The sequence below is a fragment of the Emys orbicularis genome, chromosome 23, assembly GCF_028017835.1.
Source record: "Emys orbicularis isolate rEmyOrb1 chromosome 23, rEmyOrb1.hap1, whole genome shotgun sequence".
Lineage (NCBI taxonomy): Eukaryota > Metazoa > Chordata > Testudines > Emydidae > Emys > Emys orbicularis.
In genome coordinates this window covers 10,310,079-10,331,924 of record NC_088705.1, presented here as the reverse complement: position 1 = coordinate 10,331,924, position 21,846 = coordinate 10,310,079, and the positions used below count along the sequence as shown (strand labels likewise).

The following is a 21,846-nucleotide window of genomic DNA, read 5'->3' as shown; positions in this document are numbered from 1 at the left end:
TGAAATGCAGGTAGATAAACACTATAAAATTGACAGCCTTCATCACCCATAGATCTCACAATGCATTATTTGGGAGGTAGCATTAGCTATTTACACAAGAGGATGCACTGGAAGGTGGTTTATTCAGCCAATGTCTCAGGCTTCCAGCACATCACCCAAACAGAATAAATCAGAAAATCTGCTAATTCACTCCATCTCAACAGGCATAAAGTGGGGAGTCACACATTGGTTAAGGAACAACATTACACCTGGGCATCGTCTTCATTAAATCTTTAAAAAGCAGCTTCCTATAGTTTTAAATTTTCAGCTTATTTTAAAAATGTTTTGTAGTAAAATGCTTTATTCATGTTTGACATTTTAATGATCCTCTTCACAATAATTTTCAGGGTGCTGTTTGCAGCACTTAAGTCTTTCAAATCTGCATTTTTTTTTTATCTGGAGGTAAAAGGAACACTTTAAAAACAGCAAAAGCTGATGTTGCATTTGAATGTGCCTCAGAAAAAAAATTGTGGAGACATATTCAGTTGGTTTTGGCCATACAAAAGCACATAAATCAGAGATGGAAAAAACTAGAATGTCAGCTAGTCCATCTCCCTGCCAGTAGGGAATTCAAAACAGGTAGTACAGTGCCAATTTGAGTCTTTCCCATCATCAAATTACTCCACAGCCACACAAACCATCCCTGTTAAGAGCCTCTACAGGTCATCTTTAAACCATATTGAGTAGGAAACATGGATTCATCTCAGTCCCCATGTTCTTGAGCTAAGGCCATCCCAATACTCTGAAGCAGAAGGGGAAAGCTGTACATGTGGATTGAGTCTTACACTCATTTAGTAGATCATAACGTAGCTGGCTTTAGCTAAGTTATCTCCCTGCCTCAGACAAGTTCTTTTTAACAAGGTATTTGATTCACAGCCAGTTCTTTCTCCACACCTCCTCCAAAATAATAATAATAAATAAATAAATACAAGTATTGTGCCTGATATTGGAAAAAGACACCTGTGCCCTTCCTTCTTTCAATACTGTAGAGAGGATAATGGAACAAGAATGCAAGTACAAGATGATATTAAGGGCCAGTAACAACTTCTTCCTCTATACAGCATGGCTGAGAGTCTATATTTTGCTACAGCTCTTTGAAAGCCAGCAGCAGATGTATCAAAACCTGGAACAAAAAGGCAAGGAGGGCAAAGAAGGAAAAATTCGACAAGAAAATGATTTATGGAGAATATTTTTTGCCACAGCTCATAGCATGTCACCACCATAAACAATTCTTTCCACAAAGAATGGGAATAGCATGCTTCTTTGGAAGAGCTGACCACCCATGTTGTTATAATAAACAAATCTCACTGAAAATGGCAGTAGGAATTGAAGCACAGGGTCCCAAGGCAGATTTAAGAGAGAATTGGGTTGCTTTGCCTCAGCTGACTCACAAGGGGACTTAACCACATTGGAAGTTCATTCTAGTCAATTGCTGGTCACAAAAATACCCAGAGATGCAAAGTGTCAGGCAGCAGAGAAGAGAGGGGGCATTGCATTCCTTTCTCCATTTTTAGTGGCAGGAGGCAAGACCATCCTGACACGTTACCTTCCCCAGTGGCATTTACAGAAGTAGTACTTAGTACTCAGCCTCTGCCCTTTGGATAGTGCCACTTTGGATATAAAATCTTGTACCAGTCTTGCATCGCCAGTGTGGAACCCCCCACCCCCACCGCCCACATAGTGAATTCCTCTGGCCTAGCAGTAGTGTTATTTCTAACACTGCTCATATTCACCGTCTCAAGGCCTATCCAGGTCATGCAGACACTGTACACAATCTTTCAAGGAAGTCCACTCTTTTGTGCTCTAGGGCCTGCAGAAAGCCCTGGATTCTCTCTTCCCGCAGGGCAGTGTATTTCTGCAATAGTGTCCGTCGGCGCTGAGAGTCTCCATGGGATGCAGACCCTTCCTGTTGCAGCTTGTTTGTTACATAAGCCTGATCACTTTCCAGCTGCTGCCGCTTCAGTTCCTCCATGTGCAAATCTCTGGCCTTCTGAAGTGAAAAGCAATAGAGTATTAGCGTTTTACTGGCTCTTTCCGCTCATTTCTCTTTCTGTGGTGCTGATACATGGCAGAACAGGCTGCAGCAAAAATAAGTCTCTGCTTACTTAGCTATCAATCTGTAGATTAAACCTAAAATAGGCCCTGTGTGAATCTCCTGTACTGTTAGGCAGCTGTTTGATTGGCTGGAGAGGGTACAGGGAAATCCTTGAGGAACCCTTCACTGAGACCTAGGTCTGGTCACATAGACTAATTTTTAAAATGGAAAAAAGGCTGTGACTGCCAGCGGAAAAACCTCAAGTATCTGAATCAGAGCTAAAGAAACTAGTTTACAACAGAGCTCTCAAACCACAAACCCATGTATACGAAACAGTCCCTGTCAAAGCCATCCCAGAATCCTTGGAACCGGTTCTCAAAGCAGTTCAAAGGTGGCGTTATAGGAATCAGCACAATGGTTTATGGGGCAAGTCTACCATCTGATGACCAGCTGTCTGAAGTAATCTGCTTCAGCAGAAAGTGAGAGCAGGCTCAACACCACCCAGATGACACTTTGGACTTAATAATGCACTGATTTAAGACACAGTATGGGGGCTATAGAAAGGTAACAGATTTAAGTATTGAAATTTTCTAGTACAAAAATAGTTTGATTTCTCTCCACATCACATTTTGAAGTCTGCAGTCATGTAGCTTTGAATACTAGAAATCTACATGAATGGAGACTGTTTTTTTTTTAAATGGATTTAGGAGTCTCCACAACGCTTTCCACAAAAATAAGCTTTGTTCTAAAAATATTTCTAACTCTAGGGTTGACGCAACAAAATGGCAAACATACCAAGGTAGTGCTGTCCTTTCAAGTAAGCAACAAGACAAACAGTAGCCGTAAAAAGTGGGAATGACCCCCAACTCACTCCAGTGAGGAAGTCTATAGGAGAGATTTTTAGATGCCAGTTTAACTCTCTTGCTGCTAGTAGTGTGAGCAGAAGCACTCCTTATGTGCTTGGATGAGCCATTCAATTGAGGTATGTTCCACAGGCATAGTGTTGCCTGTTTGAAATACAAGATAACTGAACTCTTCTACATAGGATTTCTGCCTCTGGACAGAGTGCCAGTTTACCAGGAGGGACTTGATGTCTTCATTTCAATGGAAGTGGCTTACTGACCAATCTCTCCTTAATCATTTCCACTACCCTCCTCCCCATCACAGAGCAACTCAGATTACAGCTGCCTCACTATTACACACCAGTGCCATGTACCAAACTCCTAGTCTCTCTACTGAATTGTGGGCCCACTGTAGAGCAATTAATGGGGTGCTCAAAAGCCTGAAGTTGTATGATCTGGGATTAGAAGGCCCCAGCCTCTATGTTGCACAACCTATGCTGCAGAATGGCAGATGGCACAGTGAGGCAGTTTGGGTCCCAACAGAGGCCGAAGGGGAGGAAGGTAACTCTCCAATACTCCCACACAGCGATAAACGCCTTCGACATGTCCCTTCTGCTAGCTTTCAAACCCTCAACCGTACCAGCCCTTCCGGGCTCCCCCAGTCTCCAAAAACTGTCCTGACAGTGCAGAAATCCCCTCCTAAAATAAACCTCCTCAACTGATAAAATTCACTGTCATCTAGCAGCAGAAGTCAAGCCACCAAAACCCTATCATATCTTCATTGACATACTTCCTTCTCTTCACAATTCATCCCACACCTATGCGGACCCTCCTTGGCCTTGGATGGGACTTTCTTCATGTGCCTTCATCCCAGCTCCTTCTGAAGCTTCAGTGGTTATTTTAAAGCAGTGATACTCTGACCTCAGTGGCTCAAGAGCTAAATTAGTGATCAACATCACCCAAAAGAGCCACAGTAGTTTGAATTCATTGCTTCATTTACTATTTTGATACATTATTCTCACAGCGAAATGACTGACCAAGTATTCTACAATTGGTTAATAACATAGTAAAAGTATCCTGATTAGTAAATAATTAAATCACAGTGTTTTAATATCATACGCTGCAAAGAGCTGCAAGAGACACATTAAAGAGCCACTTGTGGCTCCTAAGCACCAGTCTGAGTATCACTGCTTTAGAGTGACAAGGAGCTCTCCTCCCACAAAGCCTAAATGCACTCCCAGTAGCATGTACAACCCCTGATGCTCTAGAGAGAGAACGGGCCTGGAAATCTGACTCAATTTTCATGTACCAATGTGGAGCACTATCCAAAGTGTAAGGCTGCCCAAGTAATCTTGGTTATTCATTTAATTAAGGCACTAGCAACTCTTCTTAAATGAGGATACGAGTGACAGTGCTAGTAACTGGAAAATGCGGAGTTCCTATAAAATTTGGTCTAGCAGCAGTAACTTTTTTTTTTTTTAAATAAATCCTTGTATTTGACTGTATTCGTTAGTAATACATGGGAACACAAGTACCAAATAAAGCCAAAAACAAAATTAGAAATTCAAACAAGTTTTGGCTAGGATCTTTAACCAACTTCTGCAGAGACACCCTCAACTGATTTCCGGTTGCCACGAGATAGCTGGCCTAATCTCAGTATGTATGGGGCTAACAGCTTTGAAGCTATTATGACAGCTAGCCACAGTCAGTTTCACTTTTGGCTGTTTTAGTAACCCATACTTAATAAGCCGTAGCACCGATGGAGAAATTCCTCCTTACCTAGTTAAAATCAATCTAGGTCAGAAAGAAAACTAAATGGAAAGCAGAGAATATTAAATGAATAGAATTGCAGTAAAAACATTAATTTGCTTATTTTTCAACAATTTGCATGTTTGAAAGGGATAGGATAAGAACGCTCCCAGAGAGTTGGGAATTTACATGTTAATACCTTGAAGTTGGGGTTAACTACATTTAGGTAACATTTTAACCAGGCTCATTGTAATTAAACACTATTATACCCTCAAAATAAATGAGAGCATTAAAGCAATCAAGTGAGATTAGGGGAATTTGTTTACATTTTATGTGTTTTCACACTGAGGTGCAACCCAAATTACATGATCAATGACAAGCCTATAAGAAGTCTGAAGCATTTGGGGGGCTTTTCACCTTCTCATTACTTATGGAAGAAGTAGTGGTATTTCAGTGCTGCCCAGAATCCCAAAGTGTCTGGCTATTTCTATTAAAATGATCATCAGTCGAGGAGTTAATTGTATTACAATGCATCATTATGCTTCAGAATGAACACTCTAATGAGATGAACAGGGGAGGATCCCAGCTGTCAGAGCTGTTTCTTTTATCTGCAAACTCAGGCAAACGGTATTGAATCAGGTCAGATCAGCATTGGCTCAGATTTTCTAAGCCATCATTATTATAAAGGCTAGAAATAGTTTTGTGAAACATTCTGCAGAAGCCACCAGACAAGTGCTGATATGGTGCATCCTTGTACTCACCCCACTACTGAACATCTGCTGTAGGCCACTATCGAAACAGTGTCTGACTAGACATATCATTAGTTTATCCAAACATGGTTAATTGCAATGTTTCTAATACTTACTAGGCTACGTTACACACATGCTCTCCTGGCCTCCAGCATATTACTGTTTTGTGTAGACAATATATTGTCTTGGGCTCTTCCTCGCTAGTGCTCTTACCTGTAAAGCGCTGTGGTTCATCTGGAACCGAAGGATAGCCTCACACAAGTTCCAGAAGGAATATTCCGGCCACAGCACAGACTGAAAGACCAAGCATGAGTGGGATGTCTGCAGAAAGCAAGATCACCAAGAATTTAATAACCTAGGGATGAAAATCATCAAGAAGTGGCTTTGTCAGTCACAAGCCATGCCAGAGCTTCCCAGGCAGGGGCTCTCATAGGATTTGTTTATCAGGTCCTGCCTGCATGCGTACATGAGGCTGTCCAATACAGTATTCCAAGAATTACAACACAGCCTGATTTATCAGACTGGTTGTGTGAAATTTTAATAGGAAAAGGCTGGGAAGTGTTGAGCAACAATCATCCCTCTGAGGGATGATAACATGCCATTTGGATGAAGGGGGTTTAAATTAAAACCACAACAGCCAGGAAATTCAGAGTCAGCTCAACACTGTTCTATTTCCACCTGTTTGTTTCTACTGTTGGGACTGCAAGGGCCTTCCATCCTTAGTACAATATGCAGGCAGGGTTAGACTGCTACATCAGTCTTAAGAGAATCTATTGCTAGTAAATTAAGCATCAAAACTAAAACAGCATCACATGACTGTTGGAGCCTGTGTCAGGAATGGATGACAGGTTCATATTAGTGATCAGAACAAGACCTCTGGACCACCATTTATCATAGGACATCTTATATGATTCCTTTTTGCCCCCTCTTAATGTCATTGTAACTGCACATTGGATTTGAGACACAGTGGTGACATCATAGGACTGGGAGCCAGGAGCTTTCCACTTAAATCTTGGTTTTGCCATCAACTCCTTCTAAAGACTTGGGAAAGTTATGTAATTCTTCTGCTAGGGTTTCTGCAAGATGTGGATAATGCTTTACCTTCCAGGGACATTGCACGGACTGCTCTTGTCTGTATAGTTCTTTGAAGATTTAAAAATCGCTATATAAGAGTCTAAAGAATTTTAAGTTCTCATTTTGTTGCAGATAAATATAACAATTAAGACATTCCCTTCAATATTTCAAATTAGCTTCATCAGCATCAGAATAACTCCTGTTTCAGGGCTGTCATGTTGTATAGGACACACTTCCAGTGTCACCACTGCAGTACACACAACCCTCACACCATTTAGTAACTTCTCCAGAACGTCTGATCCATTTCTTGGCTACTTCCTCCCATTCTCCAATGTAGACTAGAAGTTGAACAAACTTATTTTACCAACGCAGATACATGGCATAAAGGTATTTGTCAGACATATATTTTTGGGTGACAGCTGTTGTGCCCTTCTCTGTGTTGCCATTCAGTTTGTTATAGGTCTACATTACAGGATCACACTATGAGGAGAAGCAAGAACGAAGGAAAGCAGGGATTCAGCTCGTCAGAACCTCCACCTCTAATATTATTAGAAACTGCTATTGTGGAAACTGTGCTGATGAAGAATGCCAGACTGACAGAATGAAGAACTCCATTTATAACAAGTGCTGTAGGAATGTACATTTCCGACTAATGCCCTGTCAAGTTGGCTCAGGCACTACGTGGAGGGACCCTTAATGACGTAGTTCATTCTTCAAGGCCATTAATCCTTTACCTCACTGGTGAGTTGATGAATGAAAGTAGTGACAGCAACATTCGCTTATGATGTTCGTATCTGCCCAGAGTACACGTGTACCCCAAACTTTTGGAGGGGAAGGGCAGGACAATTTAGAAGCAAGTCACAACTCAGATTAGAGAACATCTGCAAACTTGTCATCTGCAGAGCTGGTAACTGAGACATGATCAGTGATTGTTTAAAGGCAGCAGGTAATTTAGGGTCCAAACAAGTTTTTTTCCCCCCCCCCCCTCTCTCTAATTTAACTGAAAAGCAGTTTGATTCCAACATGTTTCTGCATTGTTTGCAGCCCAAACTTTACAGCACTGCTCTAGCGCACAAGAAATAGAAAAGGAAATAAACAGAAATAAAGTGCATATTGACAAGCTAGTCTTAAATCTATTATTTTTAAACCTGATAATGTCCTTTTAAACCTTTCCCTCTGAACATTCACAGCTAAGAGTGGATGCTCATCACACATTCCTTCCATCACATCCCAGGGGTATATGTTGCCAGACTGGTTAGTTCCCAGTTTCAGATAATCTAAAACTTGGACTGACATGAGTGAGAGAATGAACAAGGAAGGTACAAATCAGTTTCTTCACCAACTTGTGAACTAGACTCTGATTTCTTATTTTAAGTGTTTTCAGGACAATTACAATCTCCAGTTTGTTACACTGGAGTGCATTAGAGCACCGTGAAGTCAGGAGAGATGGAAAAAGCTCATATTGAGATTTTCCCTGGGATTTAGATCATCCAGTGAATTGCTGGTCCCAAGACATGACTGGTTTCTGAAGAGGTTCTCTCACTTCAGCTGACTCCTGGGCTCAGAAGAAAGGCCTGTTATGCAAATACGGAAAATTTTCAGGACAAGACAGAGGTTTTACCTGCCAGAGCAAGAAGTCACTAAGCCGGACCTCTCCAGAGGTTCGTATCAGGAGGTCTGGGTTGGGGGAGTTGTTGGTGTAGAGACATTTATTGAGCAATGACTCTGACACATCGCTGAGAGAAAGAGAGACAGACAGAGAGACCTCCCATTAATAAGATCACTTTCATAACCTGACAGTGACGACACCATGAAATCAGAGTTACTAGGCCTACTTACAAAGGTATGAGTTTGCGGTTCTGGACAGAGAACACCAGAGATTGAAGAGATCTACAGCACAGACAGTGGCAGTGCAAGCGCCTTCCCCTCTCCTGACCATCTCAACTCTATCCCCGCTCCAGCATGTAGAGGGGAGTTCAGTCTCTATAATCCATTTGTTACTTGACCTCACAACTGAGACTGCCAGCAAGGAAGCCAACTGTCAAGGCATCTTTTATGCCATAAACACTGGAACTGAATTGAGACCCTCCAGCTCACTTTTGTTCCATTCAGGTTCTTGTACCGTACTCATCACCATGTTACCTAAGGCCAGATAGTAATTTTCAGTCACTATAAACTAGTCTGATTGGAATCAGTGAATGCCTAAGGGCCAGTAGGGAAAATATGACAAAATATCAGGTGAAATTTTTAAGGAATCATCCTGTTTTTACAATACATTAACTGACGGACTACATAACTTACCAAATCAAGGTGCTGTGGTGTTACTGTCTCTTTAAAATGGCATTTATGGGTGTATTGGGACCAAAAAGAAAGTTGTGTAGCTATCAAAACCTGTAAAGTGAGGGCCTATATACCCTACGGGTTACCACATGTTTGCTCCCTAAACTAGTTACAACACAGTTCAAATTTACAGCATAGGTGAGATCTTAGAATTCCTGCTGGGTGTATCCAAAGCTTTAGCTTCGTTGAGAGACATAGTTAAGATCCCACACACTACAATTGGAAGCGGGGTGGAACCAGTTTAAGACAACTGCATTGTAACATGGTCTCCTACATGTCTGTACTCGTAGCATAGACGGGTTATCTGAAACAAGGACTCAGTTCAAGACTGGACATTGCAAAGCAACCTGCTGAACATCCAGGGGAAAGTACTGGCCTGGTCACTTCACAGCACCAGTGTGTCCTGGGCACACCTCCTCTCTGTCCCCCCGTGCCAGGAAATTGTGGAGAAGGCAGTGCAGGAGCTGGCTATGCCAGCTCCACAGCTGTTGGGACTTCTCTATGCTGGGGGATCCCCTTATAAAAGGGCTAGGGCCCATAGCACAAAGGGGATGGAAAGGGGCATCTCAATATTAAGGTATTTGATATAATTGTGGTTGGTTTTTTTATGCAGTCCAGCAGCTGAAAATAAGGAGAGGCCAGCATCATATGACTAACCAGCTCTCTGTGAGCCACAAGCAAGCACTCCAGGGACCAGTTTTGGAATCACATCCAGCACCCTTTTAAAGAGCAACTCATTATCCTGTCAAGTGTGGTTAGCAGTGGTGGAGAGAGAGGATTGACTATTCACTGAAAGACCTTGTGAACCCATCACCCCTGAATTCTTTATCACCACATATAGAACATTCCACATTGAAGTCTTTTGATCAAAAGCAGTCTTGCTCTCCCAGTTATTTTTATCCACCCTGGAAAAAAGTAAATGATTAAATAAAAAAAAAAAAAAAATCGGATTTTTTTTTTAAAAGTCGGATTTTTTTTGATAAAATGCTTTTTGAGGAAAAAACCTATCTAAAGATAGTTTTAATTAAGAAACATTATAGCTCAAAGATATCTCATCATGGAATAGGGACTATAAATTCTAATTCTATAGTATGAGACAATATAGTCATGTAATGTTTAAGAAAAGTTTTATAAACGAGTTCCAAAAATTAATGGATTAGGGACCTAATCTTGTGAGGTTCCAGGGGTTTCGTTATAGATTATTTAGGTTAATCTTTATCTACCCAAAGGGACTCAATACTCAGTCTAGAAGATACCATCAGAAATGTTTAGTTAAGCAGTTCTCAAACTGTGGATTTGTGTCTCCAGAGATAACAGCAAAAATGTTTTTAAATAAATAAATAAATAAATAAATAGGAGGTGAGAAATTACAGACCTCAACCCTATTGTCCCTCTGCAAATTTGTGTACACACAGTCAATCCCTTACCTCTCTCTAAAAGTGCAAAGTTTCAAAAAGTTCAATGAATAGAAGATTGTTGGGGGGCAGAATAGATCTGGACAAGGAGAAGAAGTCTGGAGATAAATGTGAGAAGGGAGGGACAGGCAGTAGAAACAAAAGTGAAACTATTGGAGCAGCATATTCAAGAAATCTTGAGGTCTTTTTGAGTGTAGCCTTCATTGATTTGAGATCTACCATACCATTCTCTCACTAGAAGGGAAAACCTATAATGGCAGCAGGCCGTAAGAGAGACCCAGTTTGGGAATATTTTAATTAAGTTCCTCTACCTGTAGGTAAGAGAGGCATGCATGCAAAATGCAAACAGTGCAACAAAGAAATGCAAGGCCTGTTTGCCCGGATGAAACAACATCATGAGAAGTGTTCCTTCTCAGGAGGAAGCTGCGTTGAAGATGATGAAAGGAACATGTCTGAACATGCAGGATCTTCAGGTTGGTAAGCTTTTTTATTTCATACTTCTTTCTTAAGGACTGCCTGTCTTCCTTATGGACTATTCTTGAATTCTCATGTTTGAGCAAAAAATATAGTTGTTACTCTATGGTACTATCATTTTAGATGCAGTTGTGATAAAAAAAATAAATAGCTGAAATAGGCAGATCTTCCTTTTACAATTTCACCTTTAAAGTAGTACTGAGTGTCAGTGAATACAATGAGTAATACTAAATGAGCAGTATGGTAATAATAATTAAATAACTGCATTGACTTATTTTGTTTAGGAGAATTCATCCTCAACATACAGGATTCTGAAGACTATCCACTTTCAAGATCACCATCATTTTCTATAGTTTCAGAGTTATCTGCCAGTGATAGTGTTTCAGTCACATCATGTATGTCACATAGCCACAGTATATCAGCTGTAGCAAAAAGGAAAAAGAACAAAAAAAAACCACCCATCTCCATCATCCAGAAACAACTATAGATAAGTTTGTGATAGGAACCAGCAGATTACAAAAAGAGGTAATTGATGAAAAAATTGCCCGGTTTGTTTATGCAACAAACTCTCCTTTCCGTATGATTTAGAACCCACATTTAATTAACATGGTTCAGTCATTAAGACCAGGATACAGTCCACCCAACAGAGCAGATGTCGCAGGCAAATTGCTGGATAAAGTGTATGAAAGAGAAATTGAGCAATGTGCAAAAGGTCTAGAGGGTAAAATTGTTAACCTGAGTCTTGATGGTGGAGCAATCTCCACAATGATCCTGTTGTATGTGCTTGTGTGACAACAGAAGAAGAGAAGGTTTTCCTTACAGAAACACTTGATACTTCAGGAAATGCACACACAGCAGGATACTTACAAGAAGTAGCAGTAAAAGCTATAACAAACCGTGAAAAAAAATTCAAATGTCTATTACACAGCTTGGTCACAGACAATGCTGCAAATGTATCCAAGATGAGAAGAAACTTAGAAGAGAGTCCCAAGCTAATAACATATGGTTGCAGTGCTCATTTGAAGCACATCCTAGCCAAAGACTTCAGTGTTCCAGAAATAAAGGCTAATGTTGTTGAAATTGCAAAATACTTCTGTAATAACCACTTTGCAGCAGCTGCTCTGAAAAAAGTGGGAGGAACCAAGCTAACTTTCCCACAAGACGTGCGATGGAACTCAGCAGTGGACTGTTTTGAGCACTATATCAAGAACTGGCCTAATCTGATGACAGTTTGTGAACAAAATTATGAAAAATAGATGGCACTGTCACAGCCAAAGTTCTCAACATTGGGCTTAAGAGAAAATATTGAACACATGCTGAGTACCCTGAAGCCTATTTCTGTAGCCTTGAACAAAATGCAGGGAAATAGCTGTTTTATTGCTGACGCTGTTGAAATTTGAAAGGAACGGAGTGAGATCTTAAAAAGAGAAATATGCAATGACAGAGTTAAATTACAAGCATTAAAAAAAATGAATGGGACAAGCACTATCTCCAGCTCATTTTCTTGCAAGTATTCTCAATACTCGGTACCATGGTCAAACCTTAACTGCTGAAGAAGAGGAGTTGGCTATGACGTGGACATCCAGCAATCATCCCTCCATAATGCCAACTATAACAACTTCTGAGCTAAGGGTGAACCATTCAAGAAATATATGTTTGCTGATGATGTTTTAAAGAAAGTCACACCAGTGAACTTGTGGAAGTCACTTAAGCACTTGGATTCAGAGACTGTTGAAGTAATAATCTCACTTTTAACAGCAGTAGCTTCTTCTGCCTGTATAGAAAGAATATTTTCTTCCTTTGGACTAATTCATTCCAAATTGAGAAATCATTTGGGACCTGAAAAAGCAGGAAAGCTTGTTTTTCTTTTCCAGATTATGAACAAACAGGAAAATGAAGGTGAAGACGACTGAGTTAGCTGCAGAAGCCAATATTTTAAGTTTCTCATGTTGACCTGGCTGACATAGTCTATTTAACTTTTTTTTTTTTTAATATTTAATTTAACTATTTTAGTTAAAACAATTTTAACAAAAATAAACCTGATTTTAAAAAACTTGAATGTTTAACAATTCAAAAATTCATATGCTTGTTTTGTTAAAATAGTATATGTTTGCTGTTGAAGAAAACAATCCAGAATACATAATGTTGTTGTTTTAGTTAAATAAAACAATTTAAATGTCTGTCTGGTGATGTTCCCCTCCTAATACAGCATGGCAAGAAAATCCTCCAAATATTAATGATTAACCTGTTGAACTGGAGATAGTTCACCTCCCAATGACTTCATAAATATCTGCTTCAGTTATCTTTGGTAAATGAAATAACCAAACAATCATTCGTTTTCTGATATAGCTGTAAAACTAAATCTGAAAAGTTTTCAAAGTAAATCACTTTAAAAATGTATAGTGTGTACCTTCTAAAATGAAACCTACATCTGTGAGTTGTGAAGAATACGTATTAAGGTTATAACAACCAACAAGAATGCACTTTTATGTAGAAATCCACGATTAAATAGAGTATTCCTGACTAGTGATTTAAATCAATTTGATTTAAATCAAATCCACCCTGCTTTATTTCATGCCACCATCCTAATGGTGACATCCAGAAACAGACTGGATTTTAAAGCAATGGCTCTTATGTTGTTGCACCTATGGAAGACTGCACAGTAATCCCAGAAGCTGTGAGGGGGATGTGGGTAGACTAGGGTCATTAGAGCAAGACACATGAGTTACCTAGGTTCAAGTAGTCCTTGTTCCACTCCCCAGGCCATCTCTCTCACTGCATTGCTGATTTCATGTCTTGACGTGTATGCAAAGCAGACATTCAGGAAACATCTGAAAAATGTGAAAGAAACTAACTCAAGGAAGGACCCAGCAGGTAACAGAGAGAAGAATCTATCTAGAACACTGATGCATGCTTATGGGGAAAAAGGCAGAAAGGGACAATGTGCAGTGTCTGTTGAACCTCCACTTCCAAGGGCATGGGATGGATACAGTATCTCTGCAACTTTGAATTGTGTATTACTCACTTGTTGTAGTTCCTGGTTGCCAGCACAGCCTGGGCAATCAATTCCTGAATATCCAGTGGCAGAAGTGGCAGGTCCCCAAGGACACGGATACGCACACCATGCTTCTTCAAATTCTCCCTACACAGAACAACAAAGGCTGAGGAGAGCAGCTGGGCTCTGATCAACAGCAGGCATGCCATAGCCCTACCAAATTCACAGTCCATTTTCATAAGTTTCATGGTCATAGCATTTTAAAAATCTTAAATTTCACAGTGTTGTAAGAAAGCATGAATATGTATTTAAAACCAGCAATATAAACATGTAAAGCCCACAACAACCTCCCCCAAAGAGTGATGAACCCCCCTCCCCAATGCCACCCTTACTTTTGTGCTGCTGCTGATAATGTCACTGCCTTCAGAGCTGGAGACTCAGCCAGCAGCTGCGGCTCTCTGGTCGCCCAGCTCTGAAGGCAGTGCAGAAGTATCGGTTGCAATACCATGACCCCCCCTACAATAGCCTTGCAACCCCCTTTTGGGTCAGGACCCTCAGTTTGAGAAATATTGCTATAGGGTAAAAGTATACAAAAGACCAGTTTTCACGGTCCGTGATGCGTTTTTCATGGCTGTGAATTTGGTAGGGCCTACCTATTGCCTGTAAGTCACATCTGGCATTCCTAACATCTATTATGGAAGAGGGTCATGACATCACAGGTGAAATGAAGACCTGATGTAACTGGTAGTGCGGCCTGTAGTGTTGAAATGGTTTACAGGCAGCCTGAATTTGACCATCACTAGAGCTCGAGCCATTTCTTCAAGGGAAATTTAAAAATAAAAATAACCCAGTTTCCCGACACACAGAAATAGTTCAGTAATTGTCCAAAAAAGAACCAAGGTAAGGATCATAGTTGTGGGATTGTGCATTGTTTGCCATACTTAGAGGCTATTAAATTCATCACAAGAAAGATTTTTATACAAGTGATTATTTTCCTGCGTTTTACTAAGCAGAAATTAAGAGGGGTACGGGCAACTAGAATTAGTAGTGGCTATTCACCCATCACTAATTTCCAATTGGAGGGGAGACTAGTGCATCAACAATGGAAAAACAATGCCGACAGGAAACGTGCTCATTATATAGTTATTTTGGACAGAAGAGACACTCTCCTAGTAGCGCTATCCTGAAATCCACAACCACCTTTGTATTCCAGTACCAGCTCCTGAGTGGAGAATGACAGTGCTGGCTCGAGTCCAGTACAGTGCAAACCAGTGCTATACAAGTTTTCAGCCTACCTCAGTCCTGACGTACAGCACCACTCCAATATTCCAGCCCCTCTCTACCTTTACCAATTCACCTAAAAACCGAACTACGCTAACCCAGCCCCCTTTATTCTAACCCTGTCCCCTGACAGTTCTTCTGATGTCACAAAAGTCAGGGCTTTCATTCTTTTTGTCGCACGTTGCACGCAGACACAAATAAATGTGCCAAGTTGTTGAACATTAAATTGCCTCTCTGTGGTCATCTAAATCCACACTGAATCCAGGTCTCCAGCTGGAGACATATACAGCTGCTTTCACTGAGTTAATGCAGATTAACATATCACATCACAACATCACTTTAACATCCCTTACTGCCATTTCTCCCTTTGCCCCAAATTTATTTTGCCCTCTCGGCGTGGGCTTGAGAGGATCTTACTGTTCTTCCAGCAGGCGGCTAAATTTTTGCCTCGCCAGCTCCATCAGCCCATCCACCTCCTCCTCGGAGCGTTTAAAGTTCTCAATGCTAAATGCATAGACCGTGACCTCCCGGATATCCAGATTCAAGCACCACCGCAGTGTCTGCAAGAGGAAAAATGTAGTCACGCAGAGCAGTGACTCAAAACCTTTACAGACTACTGTACCCCTTTCAGAGTCCGATTTGTCTTGTGTACCCCCAAGTTTCAACTCAATTAAACATTACTTGCTTACAAAATCAGACATAAAAATACAAGTGTAACAGCACACTCTTACTGAAAAATTCCTGACTTTCTCATTTCTACCATACAATTATAAAATAAGTCAATTGGAATATAAATATTGTACTTACATTTCAGTGTATAATATATAGAGCAGTATAAACAAGTCATTGTCTGTGTGAAATTTTAGTTTGTACTGTCTTTGGTAGTGCTTTTTATGCAGCCTGTTGTAAAACTAGGCAAATATCTAAATGAGCTGATGTACCCCGTGGAAGACCTCTGTGTACCCCACTGACTCACAGCACCAGATCTCAGCAAGTGTGTGAACTTCATCACTACACTAACAATGACTGGGACAAAAAGAAAAGAAAAGAAAAAAGAAGAGTCTACCATGGCCCTAGTCCTATAAAGATTCCAGGTTCACCTCAAAGGACTCTGGAAAATAATCTTGGCTTGAACAAATATAACCTTTCTTTACCCCTGCTCAGAACCTAAACACTGAGTGTAACTGTAGGGCCTGTTACAGGGTAGATTACAGTGTGTTCTAAGAACAGCCAGTAAAACAGAAGGAGTATTTAGGAACATAGGAATTGCCGTAATGGGTCAGACCAGAGATTCATCTAGTTCAGCATCCTGTTTCCAAAAGTGTACAGCGACAGATGCTTCAGAAGAAACTTACAGTAGGCAGATGTGGGACAGCCCAACTTCCATGAAAGTCTCATCCTAACCCCTAATAGTTAGAGATTGGCATAAACCCTGATTCATGAGGTTTTATATCCCTTCCAGAACCTTAAACACACACCACCAAAAAAAACCCAAAACCAAAAACAACCTTCCCTTCCCCCCGCCCCCCAAACTATCAACCGTTAGAACTCTGATATTCTTGTTATCCATATAAATGTCCAAATCTTATTTGAATCTCGCAAAGTTCCTGGCCTCAACAACGTCATATGGCAATGGAGTTTCACAGTCTAATTACGCACTGTGTGGAAAAAGTATTTCTTTGCATCAGTTTTGAATTTGTCACCTTTCCATTTCATTAACGTTCCAATCTGAGCACCTTCAGTGCAGAGTTACACCAACACTTCCTACAGTCACTTATTATGGCCAGGTACTCTTTGTAGCCACAGAAGTTATAACAATGCGCAGAATCTTGGAAGCCTAGGTAGAGGGAGTAGGGATGAGCCACTTTCGTGAAATAAACATCTAGCAGAAGGCTCACAGAGGGCTGAAAACATTTACAGTATTTAAGCCAGAGAGGTCAATTCCAGAACAGACCGAGTACTAACCCATCCAAGGAAACCACTTCTTGTAGCATACAAGAGAAAAGATTAATACATAATATAATACTGCATGTGTCAGTTCATGGCAAGTGCACTTGTACTTCTCCTTAGTGGTCCAGCTAGGGCACTGACTTTCAGGCTTCCAGCCCCCCCCATCTCTCTCCCTTCTGACCAGGATTTCTAGGCTAAACAGTTCCCTGCCTTCACTGTGTTATTCCCAGCAAAAAAGACAGATTGCCTAAATGAGCCTGCTTGCTTTCTTTCTCCTCACAGAGGAAACATATTCAAAAACAATAAAAGAACCTAAATGCTTGCTAATAATCTTGGAGATTACCCCCCCCAATCTCCACAAGTCTAGTCGGTGTCAGTCCGTCCAATCCTTCCTTAAGGACTGGAGACCTCCACGGACTGGGGGTCTTGTCTGTTTGCTGGATCAGAATCAAAAGCTCTGAGTCTGTTTAAAAACAGGCTATTTATCCCAAAATCCTTTTTTTGGATGTTCGTCCCTAGAGAACAGAGTTTGAACTAGTATATATGAGCCTCTCTGGGGGGGGGACTTCAAAGGGCTGATAACTGGAGGAATTACATTAGCACCGCAACCCCCTCCCCCCGAGAAGTTACAAACAATCTCACAATAACACAAACAATTGCATATTTAATCCAATCCCAAAGGTATTGGACTCAGTTCAGTAAGGTTTGTCCAGGATATTGTCATATCTATCACACTGTATACTTTGCAATCTTTCACTAAAGGATCTGAAAGTGCTTTATAAACATTAGGCCTCATGATCTGTGAGGTAGGTATTATATCCCTGTTTTACAGATGAGTAAATAGGAGAGATTAAGTGACTCTCCCAAGGCCACAGGGGTCAATGGTAGATCTGAGAACAGAACCCCAGAATTCTGACTCCCAGCCCCAGGGTCTAAATACCAGATTCCACTCCCTTTAAGAAAGGGGACAATTGTGCATGCACTAAGAAAGAAAATGCTGAGGAAAACTGGAACCAGGGATCCAACATCCAAACCGCTGTCACCCAGAAGCACCTATACAGAAGGTCCTCCCCACCTGTGCCAGTTTGTCGAAGCCCTCTGAATGCCCCTGCTGCCTCTTCACGTGGCACTTCTGAGCATAACGGCGATTCCCATCCATGATGAATGCGACATGCTTGGGCATTGGACCTGCCTAGATGGCAAGAAAAAGAAAGGCTAAACAGACTAGAAAGCTAACAACCAACTTGGAGTCCCACCTCAATTAGCTTAACCCATCCAGCTCCTAGCAGTGCCTCCCCTTTAGTATAGAATCCATCTAATGGACTCCCTGTAAAGTTCGGGGGCGAAGGGGAGTCAAGATAGCGAAAGACAGAAGAACACAGGCTACTAGATGTACATATGGCTCTTTGGTAACCCTAGCTTAGAGTACATTTGAAGCACTATGACCATGGCACTCACCATTAACTGCCTTTGGCTCTCCTTTACTCTGTTGTGCAACAGAGAACTGACCATATTTAGGATACAAGAGAGCCTGGAATAGCACTATGAAGTGATTACCACCTTCTGTCAATGAAGACTCAGCAGGTATTCCGAGTCCCACCGTGCCAGTATTGTAAGCATTTACAATTTCAGCATTCAAGAGAAACTACAGACCCAACTCATTTACATGGAGAAAAATCTGACTTTCACCCCTAAAATGGATATTTCCTCCCCTTAATTTCACTAGGCATCTACAGCTCTTTTTGAGCATGGAAACAGAGATGCTTATGTCAGCAACAGCATAAGTTTCTCGAGACTTGCTTGCAGAGGGTATGGCAGACAGTTTTCTAGAACTATTGGGATGTATTACATTCAATATAAATATTTTTTTAAAAGAAGAATTGGAATTATATGAATCTAAAATATTCTGTCTGCATCCTTCCCACCCCCTCTTCAATTCTCATATGATTTTAACAGCCATTATTTCTCAAACCACTCGACAGACATAAACACGTAATACCATTTGAAAACTAGGGTTTCCATCTGCTTTTAGATTGTAAAATAATTTCTAGCTCTAGTGATTCTTATGATGCTGGTTATCAGAAATGAAATGAGAGAAAGGGCAAGAGGATGACAAGATAATGAATCTTAAAATAATGTATCTCTTGATCAGACAGCGCTACAAATATTAGAAATCTGGGAATCCCAGCTTGCTACTGATGAGCATCAATTATGGCTCTGCTCATCCACAAGATTCAAGCCAGTGTAATTTTCCATCCCTGAATACAATTTAGGAATGTACATTCAGTACTAGTGTTAACATGTGTTCCTGTACAATGGCATTTTTTTTTACATAAGCAGTCACAGTGATAGTTCTTTTCTCTAATATGGAGAAGCAATCTTGAAAATGCTTGGTTGTCACAGGTAGCACTGAGGTTTATGTCTTACCTTTATAATGTTGGCACAAAATCTCTCTATGATGGTCAACTCTCCTTCTTTGATCCATGACATGGCCTTACCCACAGCCTCTTTTTGAGGGGCAAGATGAGAAGAGAGACAAATAAATCAGGAGGATCTGTTTGGGCCCAAAGCAGTAAGAACAGTCACTTTGGAAAAGTAAGCTTTAGTCAGTCACCTTCTAAGAGCTTTTTTTTTTTTTTAAACTAACTTATACTAAAGGTAGAAAAACACAGTATGCAAGCCCAGGGCTGGATAGCTTAGAAATGGGATATGGAGTTTGTCAGCTTTATATTGCCAGCACTGGGTGGCAATAAGAAAAAACAGATACCACCTGATAACTGTTCAATGGCCTGTGTGAAAAGACTTGTTGGGTCTCAGCACAGTTTTCAGAGAATAAGCACACACATTACAAAAGTTACCACCATGATTGTCATTAACTGGTCATCAGCGAAGACAAGGGATAATTGATCTTGGAGACTGCACTCCCCTGTCACCCACAGAAGTGCTTGCTCCAATTTAGGGGCAATATACACTGGCAGGAGCTGACAGCCTGCCCTGCTGCCGCTCATGCTATTTCTGTTCTGTAGAAAAAGAGGGCTTCAGCCTCCAGTCATCAAGGCAGAATCTTCCACCAGCACTAAACTCACACCAAATGTGGATAGGTCCCATGTACGTTTGGCTCATTGATCATGCCTGTGGCAATTTGCTGAGCTCCCAGAGAATCCTTTACTTTCTTCCAACTAGGGTTCCGAGCTATTCACCTTCAGCTAAGGGCAGGCAACGCAATGATGGAGAGAGAGCCTGGGGGTGGGGGAGGATAGTCCACCTCTAGCTGTTTAATACACACCAATCCGGGCCTTGTTTTGAATCTATCATGGGCCCTAGGTGAATAGATGGGAGGGTTTCTTCACCCACTCTCACTTAGAGTCCCTCCCCTTTCTCCTCCAGAGAGGAAGTCTGGCCAGGGACTCAGGGCAGCTCAGCCACCTCCCAGAACTTGGGCTTTATTACCAGAACTTTCCCACCCCCCTCTCAATAGGAGACTCTGGCTCCCGAGACCTTGGCCTTCCTCCCTAGCCACTAACAATACTACCCAGCTCTCATACAGCCCGTGTCATCCGTAGGTCTCAAGGCGCTTTACCAAGGATCATTATCACTGTGCTACAGATGGGGAAACTGAGGCACATGGCAGGGAAGTGACTGGCCCAAGGCCACCCAGCGGACTAGTGGCAGAGCCGGGAGTACAGCCCAGTTCTCCTGAGTCCCAGCCTAGTACTCTGACCACTAGGCCATGCTGCCTCCGCACCCCGGGGCTTTCCCCAGCCGCGTCAGGTACCCCCCTCCCACCACAGGCTCTCCCCAGACCCTCCCGCAGCTGGGAGTGGGGGAAATCCCCCCCCTCTCGCAATGGGAGCACCCCCAGCGCCTCTCCCCACTCCCAGCAATACCTCTCCCTCCGGCGCCCAGCCTCTCAGCAGCTTCCCGAGCAGGGTGACGTGTTCTTCCGCATATGTCATCATCACGCGCGGACGGCACTCCTCGCGCATGCGCCATGGGCACACTGAAGCTGCTGCGTTTAAGTGTCCCGCCCTTTCATCTTCCCGCCAATTCGGTCCGGGGGGGAGGCGGGACCCGGCGGGGGGGTTAACAGGAAATGGGAACAGCCCGTACATGGACACAGCTGTAGTGGTGGGCAGGTGTCTGAGGGTAGAGTGGGTCCCTTAGGAGAGGCGGATAAGCCCCGTCTCTAAGCACAGGCCCGCCCTCCCACGAGGGGTGCCCTGTGCCCCTGCCCTGGGGAGATGCTTTGGGTGCCACACCCCGAACTGACTGGCACTGTGTTCAAAGCCCGCCCTGCTGGGCTGGGACGTTTATGGGCACAGCCCCCATTTCTCCCTCTCTTCACATGCAAGCTTCGTAACAGCCCATCAAAATCCTACCCGTGGCCACCCACATAGTGCAGGCCTGTCAGTTCCTGCCCCACCTCCATGGGTGTAGTTTAGGGAGAATATAGAAATCAGACTATGCCTATGCCCACATCCCCAGGCACAGCACCATGTGTCGGCTGTTGCAATTCACACACCAGTCAGGTGACATTTTAAAATGGGGCTTGGTTATTACTCTGATTTTTTTTGGCCACAGCCACACAGGGTGACCAGATGTCCTGATTTTATAGGGACAGTCCCAATATTTGGGGCTTTTTCTTATATAGGCTCCTATTACCCCCCACTCCCTGTCCCAATTTTTCACACTTGCTGTCTGGTCACCCTACAGCCACACAAATGGAGAGAACACCATTTCACACACACCATCCTTTTGTCAGCGTGGGCTAGCCACATTATTTTGCTCCTCACTGCACCAGGTAGCTCCTGTCTCTGTTTGTCTCCAGCTGTGGGTGAAACAGGTAACAATTAGGTTAGGACGCCTAGCAGGCTTTGCTGCTCCATGTGCCACGGAGCAGCAA

General features: G+C 42.1%; 1 protein-coding gene across 2 annotated transcripts; it reads right to left on the bottom strand.

Annotated features, from left to right (window-relative positions):
• Nucleotides 1-1,198: 1,198 nt before the first annotated feature.
• On the bottom strand, nucleotides 1,199-20,884 carry DHDDS (dehydrodolichyl diphosphate synthase subunit). 2 transcript variants are annotated; one of them, XM_065421658.1, is made up of 9 exons: nucleotides 20,831-20,884; nucleotides 19,371-19,497; nucleotides 18,019-18,135; nucleotides 15,411-15,553; nucleotides 13,743-13,859; nucleotides 13,447-13,548; nucleotides 8,110-8,224; nucleotides 5,628-5,735; nucleotides 1,199-2,029 (listed from the first exon to the last, which is right to left on the bottom strand). In XM_065421658.1, exons 2-9 carry the CDS (start codon nucleotides 19,431-19,433, stop codon nucleotides 1,793-1,795), a joined length of 1,002 nt encoding a protein of 333 aa, XP_065277730.1. In that variant the 5' UTR covers nucleotides 19,434-19,497; nucleotides 20,831-20,884; the 3' UTR covers nucleotides 1,199-1,792. The 2 variants fall into 2 exon arrangements, with proteins under 2 accessions (XP_065277730.1, XP_065277731.1); XM_065421659.1 differs by having other exon boundaries at nucleotides 19,371-19,450.
• Between the last annotated feature and the right edge of the window lie 962 nt (nucleotides 20,885-21,846).

What these genes read in the sequence shown, in the direction of transcription:
- DHDDS (XM_065421658.1), bottom strand. Translation starts at nt 19,433, where the DNA reads ATGTCATGGATCAAAGAAGGAGAGTTGACCATCATAGAGAGATTTTGT. An exon ending in TTTGTGCCAACATTATAAAG is followed by an intron (nt 18,136 to 19,370) that starts GTAAGACATAAA and finishes CTTGCCATCTAG; the next exon opens with GCAGGTCCAATGCCCAAGCA. An exon ending in CAAGGACTACTTGAACCTAG is followed by an intron (nt 8,225 to 13,446) that starts GTAACTCATGTG and finishes TCTTTCTCTCAG; the next exon opens with CGATGTGTCAGAGTCATTGC.